The sequence below is a fragment of the Stegostoma tigrinum genome, chromosome 12 (assembly GCF_030684315.1).
Source record: "Stegostoma tigrinum isolate sSteTig4 chromosome 12, sSteTig4.hap1, whole genome shotgun sequence".
Taxonomy (NCBI): Eukaryota; Metazoa; Chordata; class Chondrichthyes; order Orectolobiformes; family Stegostomatidae; genus Stegostoma; species Stegostoma tigrinum.
In genome coordinates, this window is record NC_081365.1 from 81,165,156 (window position 1) to 81,189,067 (window position 23,912).

Below are 23,912 nucleotides of genomic sequence, written 5' to 3' on the forward strand. Positions count from 1 at the left end.
GGGTGTGTCTGGTGGGGCGGTAGTATATAGTGTGGTGGAGTCACCTGTAGTATGTCAGAAACCCAAGATTCTGTTTAAGGCCGTCCTCATGGTTACTTAACTTCGCTAACAGCCTCTGCTTGGTGACTCTGCATTGTGTATCCCGAAGTCTGCCTTGGAGGAACTTTACTGAAGATCCAAGGCTGAATGTCCTTGACCTGCTGAAGTGTTCCTCCGCTGGAAGGGAACGTCACTTTCTGGTGATTATTGCACTGTGTCTATTCATCCATTGTCATATCGTCTGCGTGGTCTTGCCAATGTACCGTGCCCTGGGACATCCTTGCCTGCAGCATATAAGGTAGACAACATTGGCCGAGTCACACGAGTATCTGCTGTGCATGTGGTTTCTGAAGCTCCCAAATGTAATGACAGTGTCCATGTTGATGGTTGGGCATGTCTTGCAGAGGTTGCATGTAGGGTTGTATATAGTAATAATGTGGGTAGGTTGCCCTGAAGGCTGGGTGGTTTGTTTCGAACAGTGGTCTAAGGTATGTCAGTTGTTTGGAGGCATAGTGAAGATTTTGGCGAGGTGCTCATCATCATCAATAACGTGTTGAAGGCTGTGAAGAACATGACATAGTTTCTTCACTCCAGGGAAGTACTGGACCACCGAGGGTACACTATCAGTTGTATCCCGTGCCTGTCTTCTGACGAAGTCATTACAGTTTTTGGCTGTGGCACACTGGAACTGGCAATTGATGAGTTGAGCATTGTATCCCATTCTTATGAGGCCATCCTTCAACACCTTTGGTGTCCGTCACGTTCCTCACCATTTGAACAGATCCTGTATTTGCGTCGGGCTTGCTGATTGGGAATGGCTATTTTAATATGTTTTGGGTGGAAGTGAGAGAAGTGCAGCATCGTGAAGTTATTGTCGGCTTTGATTGGAGGTCCTGTGCTGCGAAGAAGTCTTTTTTGAACCTGTGTATGAAAATGTCAGCATAGTGGGGAGCATGTCTGGTCCCCGTGGCTGATCCGTGTGTCTGGATGAAGAATTGGTTGTCGAAGGTGAAGAAGTGGTCGAGGATGAAGTGGATGATTTGTAGGATGGCGAATGGAAATTGGCAGTTGTTTGTATTGAATACTGAGGCTGTTGCGGCGATGCCGTCATTGTGGGGGATGCTGGTATTGAGTGCTAATTTGAAGCCATTCCCTAAATCCTGAATCAAGAACTGTTAGTTTTAACATCTGCAGAAATATGAGCATTAATGGAATTGAACTTGATAACAAAAGCAAAATATTTCAGATGCTGGAGATCTGAAAGTAAAAATGGAAAGTGCTCAGCAGGTCTGATATATATGTTTCGCTCGCGCTCTCTCTCTGTCTCTCTCTCTCTCTCTCTCTGTCTCTCTCTCTCTCTGTCTCTCTCTCTCTCTCTCTCTCTCTCGCTCTCTCTAAGAGAGAGAGAGAGAAACAGAATTGATATTTTTAGTCCAGAATGTTTTATTTCAGTTAAACCTTCTAACTGTACACCAAGTCTCCACAGCATGCAGTTGCAAAGTCTGAAGCTTTGGACATTCCTGTGATGCCACAACGGACTTGCTTCATGGTGACCTCAGCCAATATGGGTACTGAACACACGCTTTCGGCATCACTTTGCATTGCAAGCCTATTCTACAGACAACTGACCTAAATGATTGTCAAGTCAGATAGACTTGTGATGAATGCCTTATCTGTGGTGGAAAGGAGAAAGTGAAAGGATGAAATATAAAACAAGAAATTCAAATCTGAGGAAGGATTGTTCAGAGGATGTGTTGTTGCTTTGTTTAAATTGAGTGATAATATCCATCCTGTATTTATTTTAGATTTCCACCATTTCCAGTATCTGCTTTTGTTAAGCAGCAACAATTTCTTGGGAAGAGAGAAAGCGATATCAGTACTTATTGGAAAGCATACATGAAAATCAAGATAATCAGTTTTTCCAAAGGTACACAGATTAAAGTAGTTCAAATAGCCTTGGTGAATTCATCTTTGGCAGTTACGTGTTTATACAGATGCCTTCTTGGTCTGGTTCCATCCCAATTAATGGGCATATAGTTTTATTTAATTACAGTTAAATATTATGTCCTAATTGAATTGTGTTAACAATAGTCTGAGATTTCCTAGATAATAAAATGTGAGGCTGGATGAACACAGCAGGCCAAGCAGCATCTCAGGAGCACAAAAGCTGACGTTTCGGGCCTAGACCCTTCATCAGAGAGGGGGATGGGATGAGGGTTCTGGAATAAATAGGAAGAGAGGGGGAGGCGGACCGAAGATGGAGAGTAAAGAAGATAGGTGGGGAGGTAGGGAGGGGATAGGTCTGGACTGACCTATCACCTATTCCCTGGACTGACCTATCCCCTCCCTACCTCCCCACCTATACTCTCTCCACCTATCTTCTTTACTCTTCTTATTCTTCCTGCCAAAGTGCACAACCTCACTGTTTCCCAAGTGGTATTTCATTGCCACTTCTTTGCCCACACTCCTAACCTGTCCAAGTCCTCATGCAGCTCCCCTGCTTTCTCAACAGTACCTTTCCCTCCATCTATCTTTGCACCATCTGCAAACTTAGCAGCAATATCTCAGTTCCTTAGTCCTGTTTGTCAATAAATGACTTCAATTCTTGTGGTCCCAACACTGACCCCTGTGGGACTCTATTCGTCACCCACTGCCATGCTGTAAAAGATTGCTTTATCCCCACCTTGAGCCAATGCTTTGTCCATGCCAGTACTTTGCCTCTAACACAATGTGTTCTTATCTTATTTAGCAGCCTCCTGTGCAGAATCCTCTCAAAGGCTTTGTGGAAGTCCAAACAGATCACGTCCACAGGCTCTCCTTTGTCTAACTTGCACATACCTCCTCAAAGAATTCTAACAGATTTGTCAGGCATGACCTCCGCTTGTTGACTCAGCAGTATTTTACCTTGCACTTCCAAGTGATCGACAATCTCATCATAAATAATAAAATCTTAGCAAACACCAAGGTTATGCTGACCAGCCAATAATTTCCGATCTTCTGTCTGTCCCTTAAACAACGGTGTTACATTATCCATTTTCCAGTCCTCTGGAACTCTCCCTGACTCCAGTCATTCACGAAAAATCACCATCGATGCCTGCACAATCTCCTTAGCTATCTCCTTCAGAACCCTGGGGTGTAGTGCATCTGGTCCACCTGATTTATCCACCTTCATACCTTTCAGCTTCCCTCGCACCTTCTCCTTAGTGATAGCTGCTATTCTCACCTCTGCTCTTGACTCTTCTGGTACGTAATGCTCTCAGTATCCTATTGGTGTCTTCTGCCGTGAAGTGTGATACAAAATACCTATTAATTTCCTCACCTGTTACTTTTTTCCCTTTACGACTTCTCCAGCCTCGTTTTCCCATGGCCTAGTGTCTACTTTTATATCTCTCTTGCCTTTTTTACATCTGAAAGAAACTCTTACAATCTTCTTTTATATGAACTACCTGTTACTTGCCCTCAAATTTCAACTTCTCCCCCGCTTCATGCTTTTCTGGTTGTCCTGTGCTAGTTTTTAAAAGCTTGCTGACCCTCCCACAAATCTTCACATTGCAAGGAAAATCGGACTCTATTTTAAAAGTGAATTATTGCTCTTCTGAATTACTAAACTAATGATGCCCGTCATTTGGATTTTAAGTCAAGAAATATTTCTTTATGGATGGTGTTTATTGACAACTCATTTTTTAAAAATTTAACCATTTTTCCCTAATCAACCTGTCCAGACATGTTATTGCATACCTCTGGTGCAGGTGGGACTTGAACCTGAGGCTTTTGGACCAGGGACAGGGACACTACCGCTCTGCCATAAGAGGGCCCATCTTACCCTTCTGTGCATGAGTCCCACCTGTTCCTCCCCTTTCTGTCTGCCCAGTCAATTCATTAATCAATTGATCCAAATCAACTGCTTCAATATTTGCTGTACTAACAGCATGCAGTATTTGAAGATCTTGTGGCACACTCGTCATGCTGCTGATTCAGGACCAGAATGTCCAGGATCAAATTGAATCTGCTCCAGAGGTTACTAGATTAGATTACATATAGTGTGGAAACAGGCCCTTCAGCCCAACAAATCCGCACTGCTTCTTGAAGCATCCCACCCAGACCCATCCACCAATAACCCACACATCCCTGAACACTACGGGCAATTTAGCATGGCCAATCCACCTAACCTGCACATCTTTGGACTGTGGGAGGAAACCGGAGCACCCGGAGGAAACCCACGCAGACACGGGGAGAACGTGCAAACTCCACACAGACAGTCGCCCGAGGCTGGAATCGAACCTGGGTCCCTGGTGCCGTGAGGCCGCAGTGCTAACCACTGAGCCACTGTCTAATAAATTTTTGTTTATCCAAATTCCATCTGATGACCACAAGAAAAATCCCAGCATTTCTTGCTGAGGAGCAGTGTTACAGCTGACGTGACCAAGTGTCGTACCCACTGAACATGCTGCAAATTTTTTCCATATACCCCACTAGATAAAAAGTAAATGCCTCAACACTTCAATAATGGTGGTTTGCGATGACAATGAGATGGAGAGTTAGTTCCAGCAAAGTTCCTCCTGAACTTGTACTTTTGTAGTGGATTTTACTGATGCCACTTCGCTAGTTTATTAATTATATTTGTTAAACCCAGGAAAATAATAAAGTATCATTGCCAATATTTTCGTTAAAGATATGCAAAGATCAATCAAATATTATTTTATTTGCAGCTCTACACATTCTCCACAACTGACTCAGGATGACACGCATTCAAGAATAGAACGTTATGCCAACAGGTTAAAAAATGCTTTGCCTCATTGAAATTCTAATTTGTTTCGATACAGTGCCAACTGATTAAACTGGTTCATGCCGGGATGGCTCAGTGGTTAGCACTGTTGCCTGATAGTGCCAGGGACTTGGGTTCACTTCCACCCTTTAGCAATTGTTTGTGTGGAGTTTTCACATTCTCCTCATGTCTGTATGGGTTTCCTCCAGGTGCTCCAGTTTCCTCCCATAGTCCAAGGATTTGCAGGTTAGGTGGGTTAGCCATGGGAAATGCAGGGTTACAGGGATAGGGTAGGGAAAGTTCTGGGTGGGATGCTCTTGGGAGCGTCCATGTGGACTGAGTGGGCCTGCTTCCACACTGCAGAGATTCTGTGTTTTGGCCAAATGAGAAATCACTTAGTTCTTGGACATTGGTGATTAAAAATAAAATTCACCGTTGTCTAGCTCTGACCCGTTGTTTTCCATTTTAATTTAACCCGGGATTTGATCAAGTGCTATGTGTAATGAAGTTCGAATTTGTGTATTTCATTCCCTCCAGCTTTTTAACATGACATTACCAGAATATTGATGTCAGAAAAGTTTACCTGAATTCTTCACCGTGCACAGAACACACATTGCACTGTCACGGTGGTAGTCTTTACATACAGTGAGTGGATGGAGAGGCTGGTGTCACTGGACTAGTAATCCAGAACTGTAGATTAATATTCCATGCACTCACAACTCTCTGGGTGAAGAACCTCCCTCTGACGTCTCCTCTATACCTTCCTTCTAACACCTTAAAACTATGACCCCTCATGGCAGTCAATCCTGCCCTGGGGAAAGGTCTCTGGCTATCGACTCTATCCATGCCTCTCATTACCTTGTACACCTCGATCAGGTCACCTCTCTTCCTCCTTCTCTCCAGAGAGAAAAGTCCGATCTCAGTCAACCTCTCCTCTTAAGACAAGCCCTCCAGTCCAGGCAGCATCCTGGTAAACCTCCTTTGCACCCTCTCCAAAGCCTCCACACCTTTCCTATAATCGGGCCAGCAGAACTGGACGCAATGTTCCAAGTGTGGTCTCACCAGGGTTTTGAGGAGTTGCAGCATAACCCCGCAGCTCTTAAACTCGATCCCCCTGTTAATGAAAGCCAAAACACCATATGCTTTCTTAACAACCTTATCCACCTGGGTGGCAACTTTAAGAGGAGCTACGCACTTGAACACCAAGATCCTGCTGTTCTTCCACACTGCCGAGAATCCTGCCTTTAATCCTATATTCAGCATTTAAGATCAACCTTCCAAAATGCATCAATTCGCATTTATCTGGGTTGAACTCCATCTGCCATTTCTCAGCCCAGCTCTGCATTCTGTCAATGTCTCGCTGAAGCCTGCAATAGCCCTCGATACTATCAACGGCACCTCCAACCTTTGTGTCATCAGCAAACACACTAACCCACGCCTCAACCTCCTCGTCCAAGTCGTTTATAAAAACTACAAAGAGCAGAGGCCCAAGAACAGAGCCCTGTGGGACGCCACTCAGCACTGACCTCCAGGCAGAATATTTACCATCTACAACCATTCTGCCTCCTGTCAGCCAACCAATTCTGAATCCAGACAGCCAAATCACCCTGTATCCCATACCTCCTGACTTTATGAATGAGCCTGCCGTGGGGAACCTTATCAAATGACTTGCTGAAGTCCATGTACACCACATCCACTGCTCGACCCTCGTCAACCTGCCTCGTGACTTCCTCAAAGAACTCAATAAGATTTGGAAGGTATGACCTGCCTCTCACAAAGTCATGCTGACTCCCTTCAGTCACGCTATGCTTTTCCAAATAGTCATCAATCCTATCCCTCAGAATTCTTTCCAAAACCTTGCTGACCACAGACTTAAGACTGATTGGTCTGTAGTTGCCAGGGATTTCCCTATTCCCTTTCTTGAAAAGAGGAACAACATTTGCCTCCCTCTAATCTTGCAGTATGTCTCCCGTGGAGAATGAGGAAGCAAAGATCTTCGTCAGCGGCTTAGCAACCTCCTTTCTCACTTGCCGGAGCAACCTCGGATACATCTGGTCTGGCCCTGGGGACTTAGCAATCTTAATGTTTGCCAAAATTTCCAGCACATCAACCTCCTCAATCTTGATCTGTTCCAGCCTGTTTTCCTGCTCCTCAAAGTTCTCATTCACAACAAGGTCCCTTTCCTTTGTGAAAACCAAAGCAAAAAACTCATTTAGGGCTTCCCCTATCCGCTCAGACTCCATGCACAAGTTCCCCACGCTATCCCTGATCGGGGATAGTTCTTTTCTCTCTCTTTCTCTTTGCTACCCTTTTCTCCCCAGGAAATAATAATTGACGCTGGATTATTTTTAGAGCTTGAGTTGGGTCCCAAAGCATGAAGTTTTTGTGTCTTGTGTGTGCACACAAGGATGTGTGTGTGTATCTGTCTGTATTTTTCCCCCATGTCTTTCTCCTGCCTCTCTCTCTCTCTCTCTCTCTCTCTCTCTCTCTCTCTCTCTCACACACACAATCTGTTTCACAAGGTTGTGCTGCTGCAGTAAGTAAGTCTTTATGTTTTGGTGGCGTTTGGCAGATGCACTGGATGTGACTGGCTAATTCCAATCTGTGGCAACCTTTCACCTCACCCTGAGCACATTAAGCTTCCAGCTTCTTCAGGCTTCTGTGGAAGATGCAGAGTGAGCATGCTCAAATGTAACAAATCAAGTCCATTGACGACAAGGAAATGATTTTTGCTCTTTAGTTATAATGCAAATTTTAAGATACTTTTATATGACGGGCAAACTCACAATGATGGCTGTCGTGAGAACATCTCTGCAGAAAGTTGGAATGTTTTTGCAGCGATTGAAAATGATGGCCATTTCCTCTCCACCTTATCAGAAACTGCGTAAGGTGAGCCTATCAGAGGCTGTCGCATCTTTATACAATTTGTTCAAAGCTGGTGCTGAAAGAGCCATTTGGAGTTCTTGTCAGCCACTGCTATTTCGAATGACTAGATATAACAATGGATAAAATTATGTGTGGTCTGTTGTGGAGATCTCTTTGTACCCAATCCTGCAATACTGAATTAAGTACACATTTTCTCTATTCTGCTGTACCCAGAGGTATATAGATTATAGACAATAAAATGTGAGGCTGGATGAACACAGCAGGCCCAGCAGCATCTCAGGAGCACAAAAGCTGACGTTTCAGGCCTAGACCCTTCATCAGAGAGCTTTTGTGCTCCTGAGATGCTGCTGGGCCTGCTGTGTTCATCCAGCCTCACATTTTATTATCTTGGATTCTCCAGCATCTGCAGTTCCCATTATCACTATAGATTATAGATGCTTAGTTTATTTGGTATGCGGCTTTTCAGCTGGTGATGTCTGGTCTTGCTGACAGTTAAACTGGTAATGGGTCGATGCTGACTAATACAGGCAGGATGGTCATTTCCTGATAGCTTTGCCATGTTTTAAAGTTTAAAATCTGTAAAGCGATTCTCCAGGCTGGCGTGAATTACAGGATAACAAAGTGTGGAGCTGGATGAACACAGCAGGCCAAGCAGCATCTCAGGAGCACCACCACACAGCGTGAATTACATTCTGGTTTCATGAATTAAGCGTTATAACTAGATTAATTTCAACTATTAAATTTAGTGTTGTTTTTAAAGTAGATTGATATTCTAACCAAGTAAGTAGTCATTTAATTTTAGTGAAGCGTTCACTTTTGTTTAGTTTTCAATGAAAGCTATTGGCTGTCTGTAGACTTCAGTTTTGCCTTTTCCTGAAGCCAAATCCAAACTGAAAATGTAACTTCCATTATATATGTTAAGATTCGATCTAAAAGGACTCCCTCTTTTGCAATATTGCCCTTAAGCGCAAGGCAACAAACTGACTGGCTGCAGTTTGATAACAAGTCTGTGCATATTTTGGGAGAGGTGTGTGTCGTAGAATACAGGAGAATGCTGACTGGTTCTGTATCATATCAAGCAATGATTAAATATTCAAATTAATGAGTAGATTATGTTAGTATAGGTTGTAAAATGTCATTGTTTCTTTTCAGAGAAAATTAATTCACCTTGGCAGCAAAATGTAATTTAAAGCCATTTATGTGTGTGGTTTGAATCCAGTTTAAAAGCATTGGAAGCGTATTTATATTTTGTGACATGGTAAATTATCATTGTGCCGCGTTTAAAAATTTTAGTCTATTTTCAAAGTGACATTGAAAACTGTTAGGAGAAATACTTTGAACGTAGTTATTGGATAGCAAAAGTATAAAGTATTGCTGTGTGTTTTGTCATGTATGAAGGCCAGTAGTAAATATGAAGTTGAACTTAGTGTTAGCAAATGCGTTTGAATGTAGATTGATGCTGACAGAAGTGATAAAAGCTTAGTTGATCACTAAGTTGAATATTCTGGAGTCGATATCATATTGTCTTTTCATAAAACCTGAGATGAGTTTGTTCTGTCCACTATCAGCTTTAATGATAACTAAACAGCCTTGCAGCTCACATGCAATATTCCTTAAAACTAAATGCTTTGTCAATGTAACAAAGTGTGGAGCTGGATGAACACAGCAGGCCAAGCAGCATCTCAGGAGCACAAAAGCTGACGTTTCAGACCTCGACCCTTCATCAGAGAGGGGGATGGGGAGAGGGTTCTGAAATAAATAGGGAGAGATGGGGAGGCAGACCGAAGATAAATAGAGGAGAAGATAGGTGGAGAGGAGAGTATAGGTGGGACAAGAGAGTTGCAGTGGGAGAGAGATTCCCTGAGGTTTGTCCGGAGGGCGGGGGGTAACTTCTTCAGATTAGGCATCCCTGGAAGAGGCAAAGACATGTTTCTGATGGTGATAGTCTTTAACGAGCAGTTATGGAGCATAATTCTGCAAGATTTAGTTCATTTGAAGTGGGGAAAGCTTCTGAAGAACTCAAGAAACCTGAACAGAAAAATAGATTTAGAAATAAGGTGTCATTTTGCAGAGTGTTTATAGTAACTTGCATTGACCTCTGCATTCCAGTTGAGCTATGCTGTGCTTCGCATTGGTGAGGTCACATTTCTTCTAGTGACAGTCATTTTGTCAAAACTTTCCCATTCTTGAGTTTTGTGTTTTTGGTGTTTTGATGTTGATCTTGATATCAACAAGGAAACAGCTTTCTTCTCTAGCAGATACCTACAAATTAATGTCTAGCAGCACGGTTAATGCCACAATAGAGTAACACAGGTTACCTGAGCTGCAGCATAAGGAAAGAGCAGAAGAGTTAGCAAACCCAGGTAAATAGAATTGAATCAAAGAAATAATGCAATAACAGGTCATATCCACTTGGTTAGTTTCATGTGTTCCTAAATTCTGAAGAATGGTCACTGGACCCAAAATGTTAACTTTGCTTTCACTCCACAGATGCTGCCAGACTTGCTGAATTTTTCAATAATTTAATGTGTTCCCACCTCACTAACTCTTTTCCCAGTACAGAGCGGAACCTATTGAATTCTGCAAAAGCAAGAAGAAAAGATAGCTTAAGACATCTTAGGATTTCCAATATCTCTAATAATGATAAGAAAGTTAGCATGAAGGCACTTTATCTAAATGCTCTTGGTATTCACAACAAAGTAGATGAATTAACAGCACAAATCCTCTTGAATGATTCTGATGTGGTAGGCATCTTAGAGACATGGTTGCAGGGAGTTCAGGACTGGCAGTTCAACATCCAAGGATTCACAACTTATCGAAAAGACAGGGAGGTGGGCAGAGGGGAAGGGGTTACCTTGTTAGTCAAGAATGAAATTAAATCTACGGCACTGAATGGCATAGGGTCAGAAGGTGTGGAGTCTATGTGGGTGGAGTTGAGGTACCACAATGGCTAAAAAAAAGTATAATGGGAGTTATGTACAGACCTCCCAACAGTGATCAGGACCAGGGGCACAAGATGCACCTGGAAATAGATAGGGCATGTGAGAAAGGCAAGGTCACAGTGATCATGGGGGACGTCAACATGCAGGTGCACTAGACGAATAATGTTGCCGATAGATCCAAAGAAAGGGAATTCATGGAATGATTACAGGATGATTTTTTGGAACAACTTGTGATGGAGCCCACAAGGGAACAGGCTATTCTGGACTTAGTGTTATGTAATGAGCCAGACTTTATAAAAGATCTGAAAGTAAGGGAACACTTAGGAGGCAGCGATCATAATATGGTAGAGTTTAATCTGCAGTTTGAAAGAGAGAAGGCAAAATCAGATGTAATGGTGTTACAGTTAAATAAAGGTAATTACAGGGGCATGTGAGCGGAATTGACAAAAATCGACTGGAAGCAGAGCCTAGCGGGGAAGACAGTAGACCAACAATGGCAGGAGTTTCTGGGTGTAATTGAGGACATAGTACAGAGGTTCATCCCAAAGAAAAGAAAGCGGGAGGCCGCTGAGCGAGGTGAGGGCCCATGGTGTTCGAGGTGAGCTACTGGCTTGGATTGGGGATTGGCTGTCTGACAGAAGGCAGAGAGTTGGGATAAAAGGCTGTTTTTCGTAATGGCAACCGGTGACGAGTGGTGTCCCGCAGGGTGCAGTGTTGGGGCCACATCTGTTCACCTTATGTATTAATGATCTGGATGAAGGGGCTGGGGGCATTCTGGCGAAGTTTGCCGATGATACGAAGATAGGTGGACAGGCAGGGAGGCTGCAGAAAGATTTCGACAGTTTAGGAGAGTGATCCAGGAAATGGCTGATGAAATTCAACGTGAGCAAATGCGAGGTCTTGCACTTTGGAAAAAAGAATACAGGCAGAGGACTATTTTCTAAACGGTGAGAAAATTCATAAAGCCGAAGTACAAAGGGATCTGGGAGTGTTGGTCCAGGATTCTCTAAAAGTTAACTTGCAGGTAGAATCTGTGATTAAGAAAGATGTTGTCGTTCATCTCAAGAGGGTTGGAATATAAAAGCAGTGATGTGCTTCTGAGAATTTATAAAGCTCCAGTTAGGCCCCACTTAGAATATTGTGTCCAATTTTGGGCCCCACACCTCAGGAAGGACATACTGACCCTGGAGCGTGTCCAGTGGAGATTCACACGGATGATCCCTGGAATGGTAGGTTTAATGGCTGAGGATCCTGGGATTGTATTCATTAGAGTTTAGAAGGTTGAGGGGAGATCTAATAGAAACTTACAAGGTAATGTATGGCTTAGAAAGAGTGGACGCTGGGAAGTTGTTTCCGTTAGGGGAGAGTAGGACCCGTGGGCACAGCCTTAAAATTAGAGGGGGTAAAATTAAAACGGGAATGAGATGACATTTCTTCAGCCAGAGAGTGGTGGGCTTGTGGAATGCATTGCCACGGAGTGCAGTGGAGGCCGGGATATTAGATGCCTTCAAGCCAGAGATGGATAAATTCTTGATCTCATAAGGAATCAAGGGCTACGGGGAGAGTGCAGGGAAGTGGAGTTGAAATGCCCATCAGCCATGACTTAAATGGCAGAGTGGACTCGGTGGGCCCAATGGCCTCACTTTCACTCCGATGTCTTATGGTCTTGTGGAAGTAAAAATAGTGCATGAAGGATATACATTTTTGTTGCAAATCAGTGCAGTGCGGAAGATTTTCATGATGAAATTTGTTGTTTGGTTACATGGCAGAGAAAAGAGTTGTTTCCTAATTCGTCCTTCAGTGTTCAGAGGATTTCTGGGTGTTGGATATATTTTCCCAGGAGCTGGGATCTAAATGATGTTATAAATAAATTTAAAAGCACTTTGCCTAAATAGAATGTTCATGACGATTGCATGATGCGTCTCTTTAGAAGTGATAAGTTTTACAACAGCTTCTGAATGACATTCCCTAATTTGTTGCAGCTGCAGACAGGGATTCGCCAAATCATTAATTTCCCAAGTCAGGAACGATAAACCAATTCCCCTTGTTTATTCAGCTGTTCTCTCCATTGGTTGCACCAAGGTTAATTCAGAAAGAATCCCTTCCTTGGAAACCTTTCTCCCAGATCCAAATGAACGTGAATCAGAAATTGCTGGAAAAACTCAGCAGGTCTAGCAGCATCTGTGGATCGCTAACAGGCTTAATGTTTCAGGTTGGTGACCCTTGTTCAGAGTGTTAACTCTGCTTTCCCTCCACAGATGCTGCCAGACCTGCTGAGTTTTGCCAGCAATTCCTGGTTTTGTTTCTGATTTTCAGCATCTGCAGCTCTTTGGTTTTTGCCAAATGAATATAAGTTTTAAGTGGAGGTAATTTAATCAGGCTTTCTTGAATTAACATAAAGAGCAGTTTATCAAATTACTGGGGAGTATTACTGAACAAAGAGACCTTGGCGTGCAGGTTCATAGTTCCTAGAAGTTGGAGTCACAGGTAGACAGGGTAGTGAAGAAGGTGTTTTGTGCACCTGCCTTTATTGGTCAGTGTATTGAGTACAGGAATTGGGATGTCACGTTGTGGCTGTACAGAACATTGGTTCGGCCACTTTTGGAATACAGTGTGCAATTCTGATCTCCCTGCTATAGGAAGGATGTTGTTGAACTTACAAGGGTACAGAAATGCTTTACCAAGATGTTACCAGGGTTGCAGGGTTTGAGCAATACAGAACAACTGAATAGGCGGGACTAATTTCCTTGGAGTGTCGGAGGTTGAGGCATGATTTTATCGAGATTTATAAAATCGTGAAGGGTAAGGATAGAGTGAATAGCCAAGGTCTTTATTCCCTGGGTAGGGAGTCCAAAACTTGAGGGTACAGGTTTAGGGTGAGAAGAGAAAGATTTAAAAGGGACCTAAGGGGCAACCTTTCCAATCAGAGGATGGTGTGTGTGTGGAATGAGCTTCCAGACGACGTGGTCGTGGCTTGTACAATTGCATTTAAAAGGCATCTGGATGGGTGCATGAACGGGAAGGGTTTAGAGGGATATGGACCAAGTGCTGGCAAGTGGGACTGGATTAATTTCGGATATCTGGAGGCATGAGCCAAGTTGGACCAAAGTGTGTTTCAGTGCCGTGCAACTGTATGACTCTAGATACAAGAAGAAGTAGTTCCACAACACACAGGTACAAAAGTAAGCGATGAGTGCAACTGCATAAAAGTAAAAGCAAAATGCAGATGAGCCTCTGAATTATTTGTGAAGAGCAAGTACAAAGATGTAGCAGCTGTGATTGGATGTGGCCAGTCGCGTTGACCTTGATAGTTGAGCTGACAGTTTTGATATTGATTTTGTTATCAAAATTCCTTTGTGGTGATTACTTTTGAACTCTCTGACAGCATGTGGAGGAAGAAGGGGTGATTCTATGTTTTTTTCTGGTAGGATAGGGCTGTTAAAAATCGCTATTATCAAAGCTGTGTCCCTCAGCACTCTGGGCCAGACACGAGGACATTTTCTGCTGACAGTGACAGGCTTATTGTTGCATTCAATTTTTAACCTCTCTTTCATACATTTCTGGAGGGTAACATAGATATGCCTGAAAAAGGTGGCTGTCTGCTGAGAGAGATGCAGTCAGCCCCTCGGTCTGTCTTTTTAGGAGGTCTGTCCCTTTTTGAAATTTCCCTGATTCTTTACAGGTACAGCATTACATTGGCTTCTTGTAGGATTTTTTTCAGTGAGATTTGCAGTTTATACTTTCTGTAGCAGTCCTGTTTTTCTTTCAAAATAAAGTAATTTTGAAATGAGAAGTGAAAAGAGGCCTGTTTGTATTTTGAAGCTCTGATCCATTGTCATCGTACTGGTTTTGTTTTAAACATTAATTGAAAGTTTTGTAATTCTGGTCAGGTCAGGTATGAGTTGGTTGTGACATATATCTAACTAGAAGTTTGATATTTGAATATCTATAATGTAAATTATTTTTATTCCTGTAATTGTATAAAGGGAATTAATTTCAAATGTTTAGGTACAAGGTATTGAGGAGTTAAGGGGACAGTAGGAGAGAGAAAATATGCTGTATCATCTGTCATAGTGAGATTTGAAGCCAAGTCCAAATGACATTAGCTTGTGGGTCTGGATTAATAGTCTGATGATATCACTACTCCACCCCCACCTGTAGAATTTTGTGTCTCTTCTTCGTCCACGATAGTTGCCCACCAGTTACCCTTAAAAATAAAATGATTTGACAACTTGAAGAGAAAATTATCTTTGCAGTATTGTATTCTCAGCTGTTTCCTTTGAATGATTCTTTCGGATGAGTTTTGACAGTCTTTCTAATAACAAACAGTATTGCAGTTAATAAAACTGCCAAGGAATGAGTGGGTCTTAATGCTATATTTATGGTCGAGTGGTCAAGCCACTATCAACCTGCTAGAATTTCAATCTGGGCCGGCCTAGAGCAGCTAATCGTTTTTGATGAAAATTACACACATAACCCCTGTAGGACAGGAGCAAAACAAACATAAAGCCTAAAGTCAATCTTTATAATGTTCCCTTCAGGGCTATTAAAACTATTCTATACTTATAATGAGGAAAAACATTTTTTTAAAATTAATTTATTTTAAATCAAGTCATTCTGTATCCTCAGCACATAATGAGCTTGGCTTATGACAGTCAGCCAACCAACCGCCAACTTAGACGCTCTTAATCATCATTGTGGCCCCCTTTTTGAACTTGACCAGTGACACACAACTAAGATTAACAGCATGTACCTCTGCATCCTTTGCTTTGATCAGTAATGACATTGAGGTTACCAGCTTGGAGATTCTGAGTCTCTGCTCATTATCAGGGAGCTTAGTTAGGTGCCGCTGAGTCAATTTTTGCATCACTATTTATGTTATTTCAGCTTCTTGATGGTGTGGATGTCAGTAACTCTTGGAAGCCAATATTATCAGTACTTTTTCTAAATGGGCCTTGTGTTGCTGGCTAGGTGACTGTTTATTGCTCATGCCAAATTGCTTAGAAGGCAGTTAAGCGTAAACTATGATGCCTGGCCTAGACTGAAGGGTTTGTTCTGTACCATATGATTCTGTGATTTTATGAATGCGAAGACTGGAATCACATGTATCCTAGGCCAGGTTTCCTTCTGTATCGGGCATTAGTGAACCAAATGGCAATTGAGAATGGTTTAATGGACACGTTCTGGCTAACTTTTTTATTGCAGACTTCCATTGAATTCAGGCTTCAGAAATAATGCCAAGAGTAGGTACATCAGCATTGCAGCATTCCCTCAACATTGCCATCATTTTCTGCTCAAGTCCTGGTTTGGAGCTTCAACCGAAAATTTCTAACTGGGTAGAGGGTGGAAAGAAGAGGATGACTGTGTCAGTGGAACAAAAATGACAGACATGTTGGAGTTTTTTTTTCCTTTAAATCATTCATGGAGTGTGTCCATTGTCCATTTCTAATTGCCTTTGAGAAGATGAGAGTAAGTCACTGCAGTCCATGTGATGTGGGTACATCCCAATATGAATAGTATTGTATTTATGATTATTTGGAAAAGCACAGTTTGATTAGAAATAGCATGGCTTTCAGAGGGATAAGTCAGGCCTCACAAGCGAATTCTTTGAGGATGTGACAAAATACATCGATGAAGGTAGACCATGGATGTGGTGTCTATGGAGTTTAACAAGACATTTGATAAGCTTCAACATGGTAGGCTCATTCAGAAAGTAAGGAGGCATGAGGTTCAGGGAAATTTGCCTGTCTGGATACATAGCTGGCTGCCCGATAGAAGACAGGTTGGTAGTAGATGGGAAGTATTCAGCTTGGAGCTCAGTGACTCGTGGTGTTCCACACGAATCTGTTCTGGGACGCCTGCTGATTGTGATCTTTATAAACGATTTGGAAGAGGAAGTGGGAGGGTGGGTCATTAAGTTTGCCAATGACACAAGGGTTGTTGGAGTTGTGGATAGTGTGGAGGGCTGTTGTAGGTTGCAACAGGATGCAGAGCTGGGCAAAGAACTGGCAGATGGAATTCAAACCAGAAAAGTGTGAAGTGATTTATTTTGTAAGTTCAAATTGAATGTAGATTACAGGGTTAATGGAAGTATGGAGGAACAGAGGCATCTTGGGGTCCATATCCAAAGCTCCCACCAAGTTGCTACCCAAGGTGAGAGGGTTTTTAAGAAGACATATGGTGTGTTGGCTTTCATTGACAGGAGAATTGATTTTAAGAGCCATTAGGTTATGCTGCAGCTCTCTGAAACTCTGGTTACTCCACACTTGTATTTTTATGTTCAGCTTTTGTCGCCTCATTATAGGAGAGATGTGGAAGCTTTAGAGAGAGTGTAGAGGAGATTTAGCAAGATGCTCAAAATTATCAGAAAGGCTGTCGAGGAGCTGGGCATGTCATGCTTCCGCACTGTTTGCGAGTTTGCAGCATTCATTTGACAAATGTACTTGTTCAGAACTAAGGAAAGGTCACTGAAATGGTAACTCTGATTTTCCTTCACAGATGCTGCCAGGCCTGCTGAGCTTTTCCAGCAACTTCTGCTTTTGTTTCTGATTTACAGCATCCGCAGTCCTCTTGGTTTTCACTCAGAATTTTTAATTTGTCTCAGTGGAAGGGAGCAAAAATTTTGTTTTTAAGAGGGACCTGAAATAACTCCACAGAGCTGGTATCCTGTCACCAAGTCACCTTTTATTTACAAATGGAGAGTCCTTGACACTCAACCAACTCTTTCAGAGTGAGCAGGATGTCTGACACTCCAGTTCTTATCAATCAGCCAGGGCTTCCTGACTGGATTAGATTAAGCCCCATTCAGGAAACTCACTCTGTGCTGTCCATCTGGCTGACCTTGTTACATTCAATATATTCCTCCCCTTCTGAGTTCAAGGACACAGGCTGGTTCTTTTTCTTTTGTGGTTTCTGGATGTTCTAGCATCGGGTCAGGTTCCTTTAATCCTGCCTCGGATACGGGCAGAGTGTAATGTGCAGTAGCTTGCCTCTTGCGCCGAGAGTATCTCGCAAGAAATCAGTTTTATTCTGCAAGTGGAAAAGGCGTCGAGGCAGTGACCATCTCCGATTCCGAGGTATCTTCGATGCTTGACGGAGAAGTCGAACACACATGTTCTCGAACTATTGGAAAGGCTGTCGAGGAGCTGGGCACGTTGTGCCCCTGCACTGTTTGCGAGTTTGCAGCATTCGTATGGTCTTGGTGACATTCTCGTTCCGGGCTGTTGCATCTACTTGATCGTTATATGTCATTAGACCTGACCTCACATTGACCATGTCTGTTACTCGTGCAGGTCCATTCCTCTGGTTCCTACACCAAACGTTATCCCCTGAAATAAAGCCTCTCACTCAGCAGTCTCATGTCTGGCACTGGCTTTCCTGATGCCGTATCAGCCCAGTTTGGTTAGCATGTAAAACAATACTTTTCACTGTGCCTGTCTACATGTGACAGTTATATGTCAAATCAAATCTCATTTATTACCTTCCCATGTATACAAAGATGCATGCAATGTGATCTGTTAACCTTTGGAGTTTCACCAATAGCATTAATTCTCATTTCTGTTGCCTTTGAGCTTTTTTAATCAGCTTGCATTCCAATTGATATTTCACAGATTGTAGAATTGTGGGTTATTTGTGTTGTGGACTCTTGCACATTGAGACTATGAATTTTGACTCTTTACTTTCATAACACGCGACTAATTATTTGCCACGATATATATTACGATATATAGATGGTGAAAGGATTTAGAGGAATTGTGTATGAAACCTGAACAGTAAATGAAGCTGTACAAAGCTTGATTTAGTCAAGACAAGAGCTTTGGAACTTTGTATCCATGTTGTGTATAACAATGTTATAATAGTGGATGTCGCCATGGACGTCCAGTCCTTATACACCTGCATTCCTCATGCAGATGGCCTCAAGGCCCTCCGCTTGTTCCTGTCCCACAGGCCCGACCAGTCCCCCTCCACCGACACCCTCTTCCGCCTAGCTAAACTTGTCCTCACCCTCAACAACTTCTCCTTCGATTCCTCCCACTTGGTACAGACAAAGGGGGTGGTCATGGGTACCTGCATGGGCCCAAGCTATGCCTGCCTCTTTGTAGGTGACATGGAACATCCCTCTTCCGCACCTGCACAGGCCCTCTGTTACATGGATGACTGTATCGGCGCCGCCTCTTGCTCCCCAGAGGAGCTCGAACAGTTCATCCACTTCACCAACACCTTCCACCCCAACCTCAAGTTCACCTGGACCATCTCCAACACATCCCTCTCCTTCCTGGACCTCTCAGTCTCCATCTCAGGCAACCAGCTAGAAACTGATGTCCATTTCAAGCCCACCGACCCCCACAGCTACCGAGAACACACCTCCTCCCACCCACCCTCCTGCAAAAATTCCATCCCCTATTCCCAATTCCTCCGCCTCCGCCACATCGCTCCCAGGATAAGGCATTCCACTCCCGCACATCCAAGATGTCCGCATTCTTCGAGGACCGCAACTTCCCTCCCGCAGTGGTCCAGAACGCCCTTGACCGTGTCTCCTGCATTTCCCACAATACATCCCTCACACCCCGCCCCTGCAACCACCGCCCTAAAAGAATCCCCCTTGTCTTCACATACCACCCCACCAGCCTCCGGATACAACGCATCATCCTCCGACACTTCCGCCATCTACAATCCAACCCCACCACCCAAGAATTTTTCCATCCCCACCCTTGTCCTCCTTCCAGAGAGACCATTCTCTCCAAGACTCCCTTGTCCACTCCACACTCTCCCCTTCAACCCCACCACACCCGGCAACTTCCCCTGCAGCCGCTGGAAGTGGTACACTTGCCCCCACACCTCCTCCCTCACCCCCATCCCAGGCCCCAAGGTGACTTTCCATATTAAGCAGATATTCACCTGCACATCTGCCAATTTGTACACTGTATCCACTGTACACGGTGTGGCTTCCTCTAAATTGGGGAAACCAAGCGGAGGCTTGGGGACCGCTTTGCAGAACACCTCTGCTCGGTTTGCAGTAAACAACTGCACCTCCCAGTCGCGAACCATTTTAACTCCCCCCTCCCATTCTTTAGATGACATGTCCAACCTGGGTCTCCTGCAGTACCACAATGATGCCACCCGAAGGTTGCAGGAACAGCAACTCATATTCCGCTTGGGAACCCTGCAGCCCAATGGTATCAATGTGGATTTCACAAGCTTCTAATCTCCCGTCCTCCCACCGCATCCCAAAACCAGCCCAGTTCGTCCCCTCCCCCCACTGCATCTCAAAACCAGCCTAGCTCGTCCCCGCCTCCCTAACCTGTTCTTCCTCTCATCTATCCCCTCCTCCCACCTCAAGCCACTCCTCCATTTCCCACCTACCGACCTCATCCCGTCTCCATGATCTGTCCGTCCTCCCCGGACTGACCTATGCCCTCTCTACCTGCCCCACCTATACTGTCCTCTCCACCTATCTTCTCCTCTATCCATCTTCGGTCCGCCTCCGCCTCTGTCCCTATTCATTTCAGAACCCTCTCCCCATCCCTCTCTCTGATGAAGGGTCTCAGCCCGAAACGTCAGCTTTTGTGCTCCTGAGATGCTGCTTGGCCTGCTGTGTTCATCCAGCCTCACACTTTGTTATCTTGGATTCTCCAGCATCTGCAGTTCCCATTATCTCTGGTTATAATAGTGAGATTGAGTTATAATAGTGACAAGATTGAAGCAGTCTATCAAAAGCATTCATCTACACCCAGCCTCGAGTCTCATCCTTACAATTTGTTGCAGATCATATTTGGAAGAAATAATTTTAATGAGCTGCATTAGCATAATTGCAATAAGCACTTCACTGTATTACTTTTCTCAGGCGTCTTAACTTTTAGTCAGTTGAAAGTCAGGGTGAGAGCCTTAGTAACTTTGTATTGACAAACTGTCAAATGGAAGAAGTGCTGCAGTACTGAAAGTGTGAATGACAGTGCAAAAAGATGTAGAAAAAAATAACATTTATTGCTGCCTCTTTTAAAGTGTTTCAAGTGTGCATTGTGACTTTGAGGGAAATGGTTGAGGAGGAACTAATGAGCCCTGTGAGCTGAATTAATGCAAAGAAACTTGCAGTCTCCAGATTGTCAGAAACCACATGTATGACTAAAATTGTGAGTTGATATCCTGTGGAATTCCCGACCCATGGAGCTGTGTGGATCTAGAGTTGGAAACCTGTCAGATAGGTCTAAGTATGGACTATTTTGTTTCAATTTCCATTATCTGATTGTTATAGCGGAAACTTGCATGGACTGAACTTTCTTTCAAAACGACAAAAGCATGGACCTAAAATGATGGCTGTTGTCTTCTGACTATGGACTGCAGCAAGCTTCGGGCAACCTATGTGGAATGAATGAATAAATTAATCTGCATTTAAATCATGATTTCATCTGTAGTCATTGAAACAGGCAACTGAATCAGCATCAAGAAACTCACGTTTCCTGTTGTAGTTCACACATATATGATACTTTTACACATTCTGAATGGAGAGCTCAACTGCCAGTCAGCCAGCTTGGAAAGATAGTGCAGCTAAACTCTGAAATTCCCACTAAACTATATTTCAACAGCTGTTATTGAGAAGAGAGCAGAAAAAGAGAAAAAAGATTCATTCATGACAAGAGCTGGAACGCTTTCTCTCCTGTTGTCTCTCATCATGTTGGAAGACAGTGCCTAGTGGAAAAAGCAAATTGGAAAGCAACAATTTATCAAGGAAGCAAAGGTAGCTACAGATTTGTCTACTGCTGAGTATACATTTCAAACATTAAACAACCGTTCTCCTGAGCTAAGAATCTAACATCCCAAATGTACAAATGGCTTGGCCGGAGAAGCTACAAGTAACATTCATACCACACAAACCCCAGGCCGTGACCATCTCCAATAAGAGACAACCGAATCTCCAGCCCATGACATTCAGTGGTGTCATGGAATCCCCCTGTCTCACAATCCTTAGGGTTACCATTGACTGGAAATGCAGCTGAACTTGCCACGTAAACATAGTGGCTACAAGAGCAGGTCAGAGGCTAGGAATACTGCGGCAAGTAACTCGCCACCTAACTTCTGAAAGCCTGTCCACCTTGTACACGGCACAAGTCAGGAGTGTGATGGGATGCTTCCCACTTGTCTGGTTGGATGCAGCTCAAACAACACTCAAGAAGCTTGATGCCATCCAGGACAAAAAAGTCCATTTGATTGGCATCACATCCACAAACACCCACTTTCTCCAACCATTGATGCTCAGTAGCAGCAGCATGCATTGTCTAAAAGATGCACAGCAGAAATTCACCAAAAATCCTTAGCACCTTCCAAACCTCCAACTACTCTCAAGGCCCTCACTTCACAACTTTGTTAAAAAGGCAACTTGATAGATGACATTATTCTTTCATAATTTTTTTAATGTTGCTGAAATTAAATGATCAGTTTGGATGAGCATTTAGGAGGTGTCTAAAATTATAGTGGGATCTTGAACAATTGGCCATTGGGCTGAGGGGTGACAGATGGAGTTTAATTTGGATAAATGCGAGGTATTGCATTTTGGTAAACCAAATAAGGGCAGGACTTTTGCAGTTAATAGAACTGTGGATGGAGTTGTAAAACTGAGAGACCAAAGGATTGATGTTACATAATCCTTTGCAAGTTGGACGAGGTGGTTAAGAAGGCGTTTAACACGCTTTGCCTTCATTGATCAGACCATTGAGTTCTCGGAGTTGGTAGGTGGTCTCGGGGTTAGACAGTTCATTGGTGAAACCACTTTTTGAGTATTGTTCCGATTGCCTTGCTATAGGAAGGATGTGATTAAATTGGAGAGGGTTCGGGAAACATATACCAGGATGTTGTTGGGACTGGAGAATTTGAGCTATAATGATACGCTGGATAGGCTGTGACCTTTGTCACTAGAGCTTTAGGAGGTTGATGGGTGACATTATACAGGTTTATAAAATCATGAGGGGTACAGATAAGATGAATAGCAAAGGTCTTTTCTCTAGGGTAGGGGAGTTCAAAACTAGAGCACACATTTTTAAAATAAATGGAGAAAGATTTAAAAGTGACCTGAAGGGCAACTTTTTCACACTGGGGGTAGTTCGCTTGTGGAATGAACTGCCAGAGGAATTGGTAGATGCAGGTACAGTTCTACTCCGTTGCTGTATGATTCTATGACTCTGGTGTCAATTGACAATATAGCTGTCCCCAGATTGAAGTGCCTCATTGGTTCTGGGATTCCTGCCAACTCGATAATATGAAGCAGAAGGTGAGAACTTTGGAAACAGCGTCAGGTATAAATTGTTTGCTTAAAGTAAGAACTCTGTATGTATATTTTGTGATGGCATCCAAGCATGCTCTTCTGTTAAAATCTTATTGGCAACATCATTGCAAAACACAAAACACTATCTGTATTCTTGTTCTAAATGCCACCCTTTGATGCCATTTGGTGTTGAGATCGTGAACCAATCCCTTAATGAATTCCCTCCAATTGTATATTGCCTGAAATAGAAAGAAACAGGCCCAGGAGCCTGAGAAAGAGAAAATTAGAATGAACATGTTATTCTCCCTATGGCCAAGATATTCTCAGTTCCTGTGAAAAAGTGAATTTTTACAATTGCCTGAGTAGAAATTTATTCTGACCCATTGTATCAGTTCAGTAATCTTCAAAATAAACAATCATGAAGCTGCAATATTAGCAGGACCATTTAATAATATTTGGTCAGGCTTGCCTTGAAGAGATTGTGTTATCTATAAAATCAGGAGGGAGTTTACATGGTAACGAAATTACCTAATGGCCTGACCTTTAACAGTGCGCAGCTACTGACAGCACGTGACAGTATTGTTTATAAATATTTGTATTTTTTTGCTCCAAATACCAGCTTGTAGAATTTAGATTAAAGCAAGTATTATTTTGGAGTCTTTGAGCAAGTTATGTAGAAACTGCTGATTATTACAGAAATCATCAAAAAGGTGTAAATTGCTGGGAGGGAGAAGAGCTGTTACATTTATCAGTTGTCACGTTGACATATTCCATTGTAGTAGGTAAGTCCGTGTCTTCTGTGATTTATTTCTTGGAATTGCAAGTATTTATCTTTTAGAACTGCAAATGAAATTGCCACCAGCAATTTTTTTTTGGTGATCAACTTCGCCTCTATTATCCTGCATCACAATCAAATTCTAATATTTCTGAACTGAGGAATCACAGAATTTTACAGTATAGAAGGTGGCCATTTGGCCCAGCCTGTCTGTACTGGCTCCTGAAAGAGCTACCTTGCTTTGTCTCT

The 23,912-nt window shown here is 43.1% G+C and overlaps 1 protein-coding gene across 1 annotated transcript in view; it reads left to right on the forward strand.

The window, feature by feature from the left end:
- Positions 1–7,594: 7,594 nt before the first annotated feature.
- Positions 7,595–23,912, forward strand: part of LOC132210422 (utrophin-like) — a 126,122-nt gene continuing 109,804 nt past the window's right edge. Inside the window, exons 1-2 of the mRNA XM_059650012.1 lie at positions 7,595–7,693; positions 9,800–9,824. Coding sequence (XP_059505995.1) covers positions 7,595–7,693; positions 9,800–9,824 — 124 coding nt within the window. The remainder of the gene's footprint in view (positions 7,694–9,799; positions 9,825–23,912) is intronic.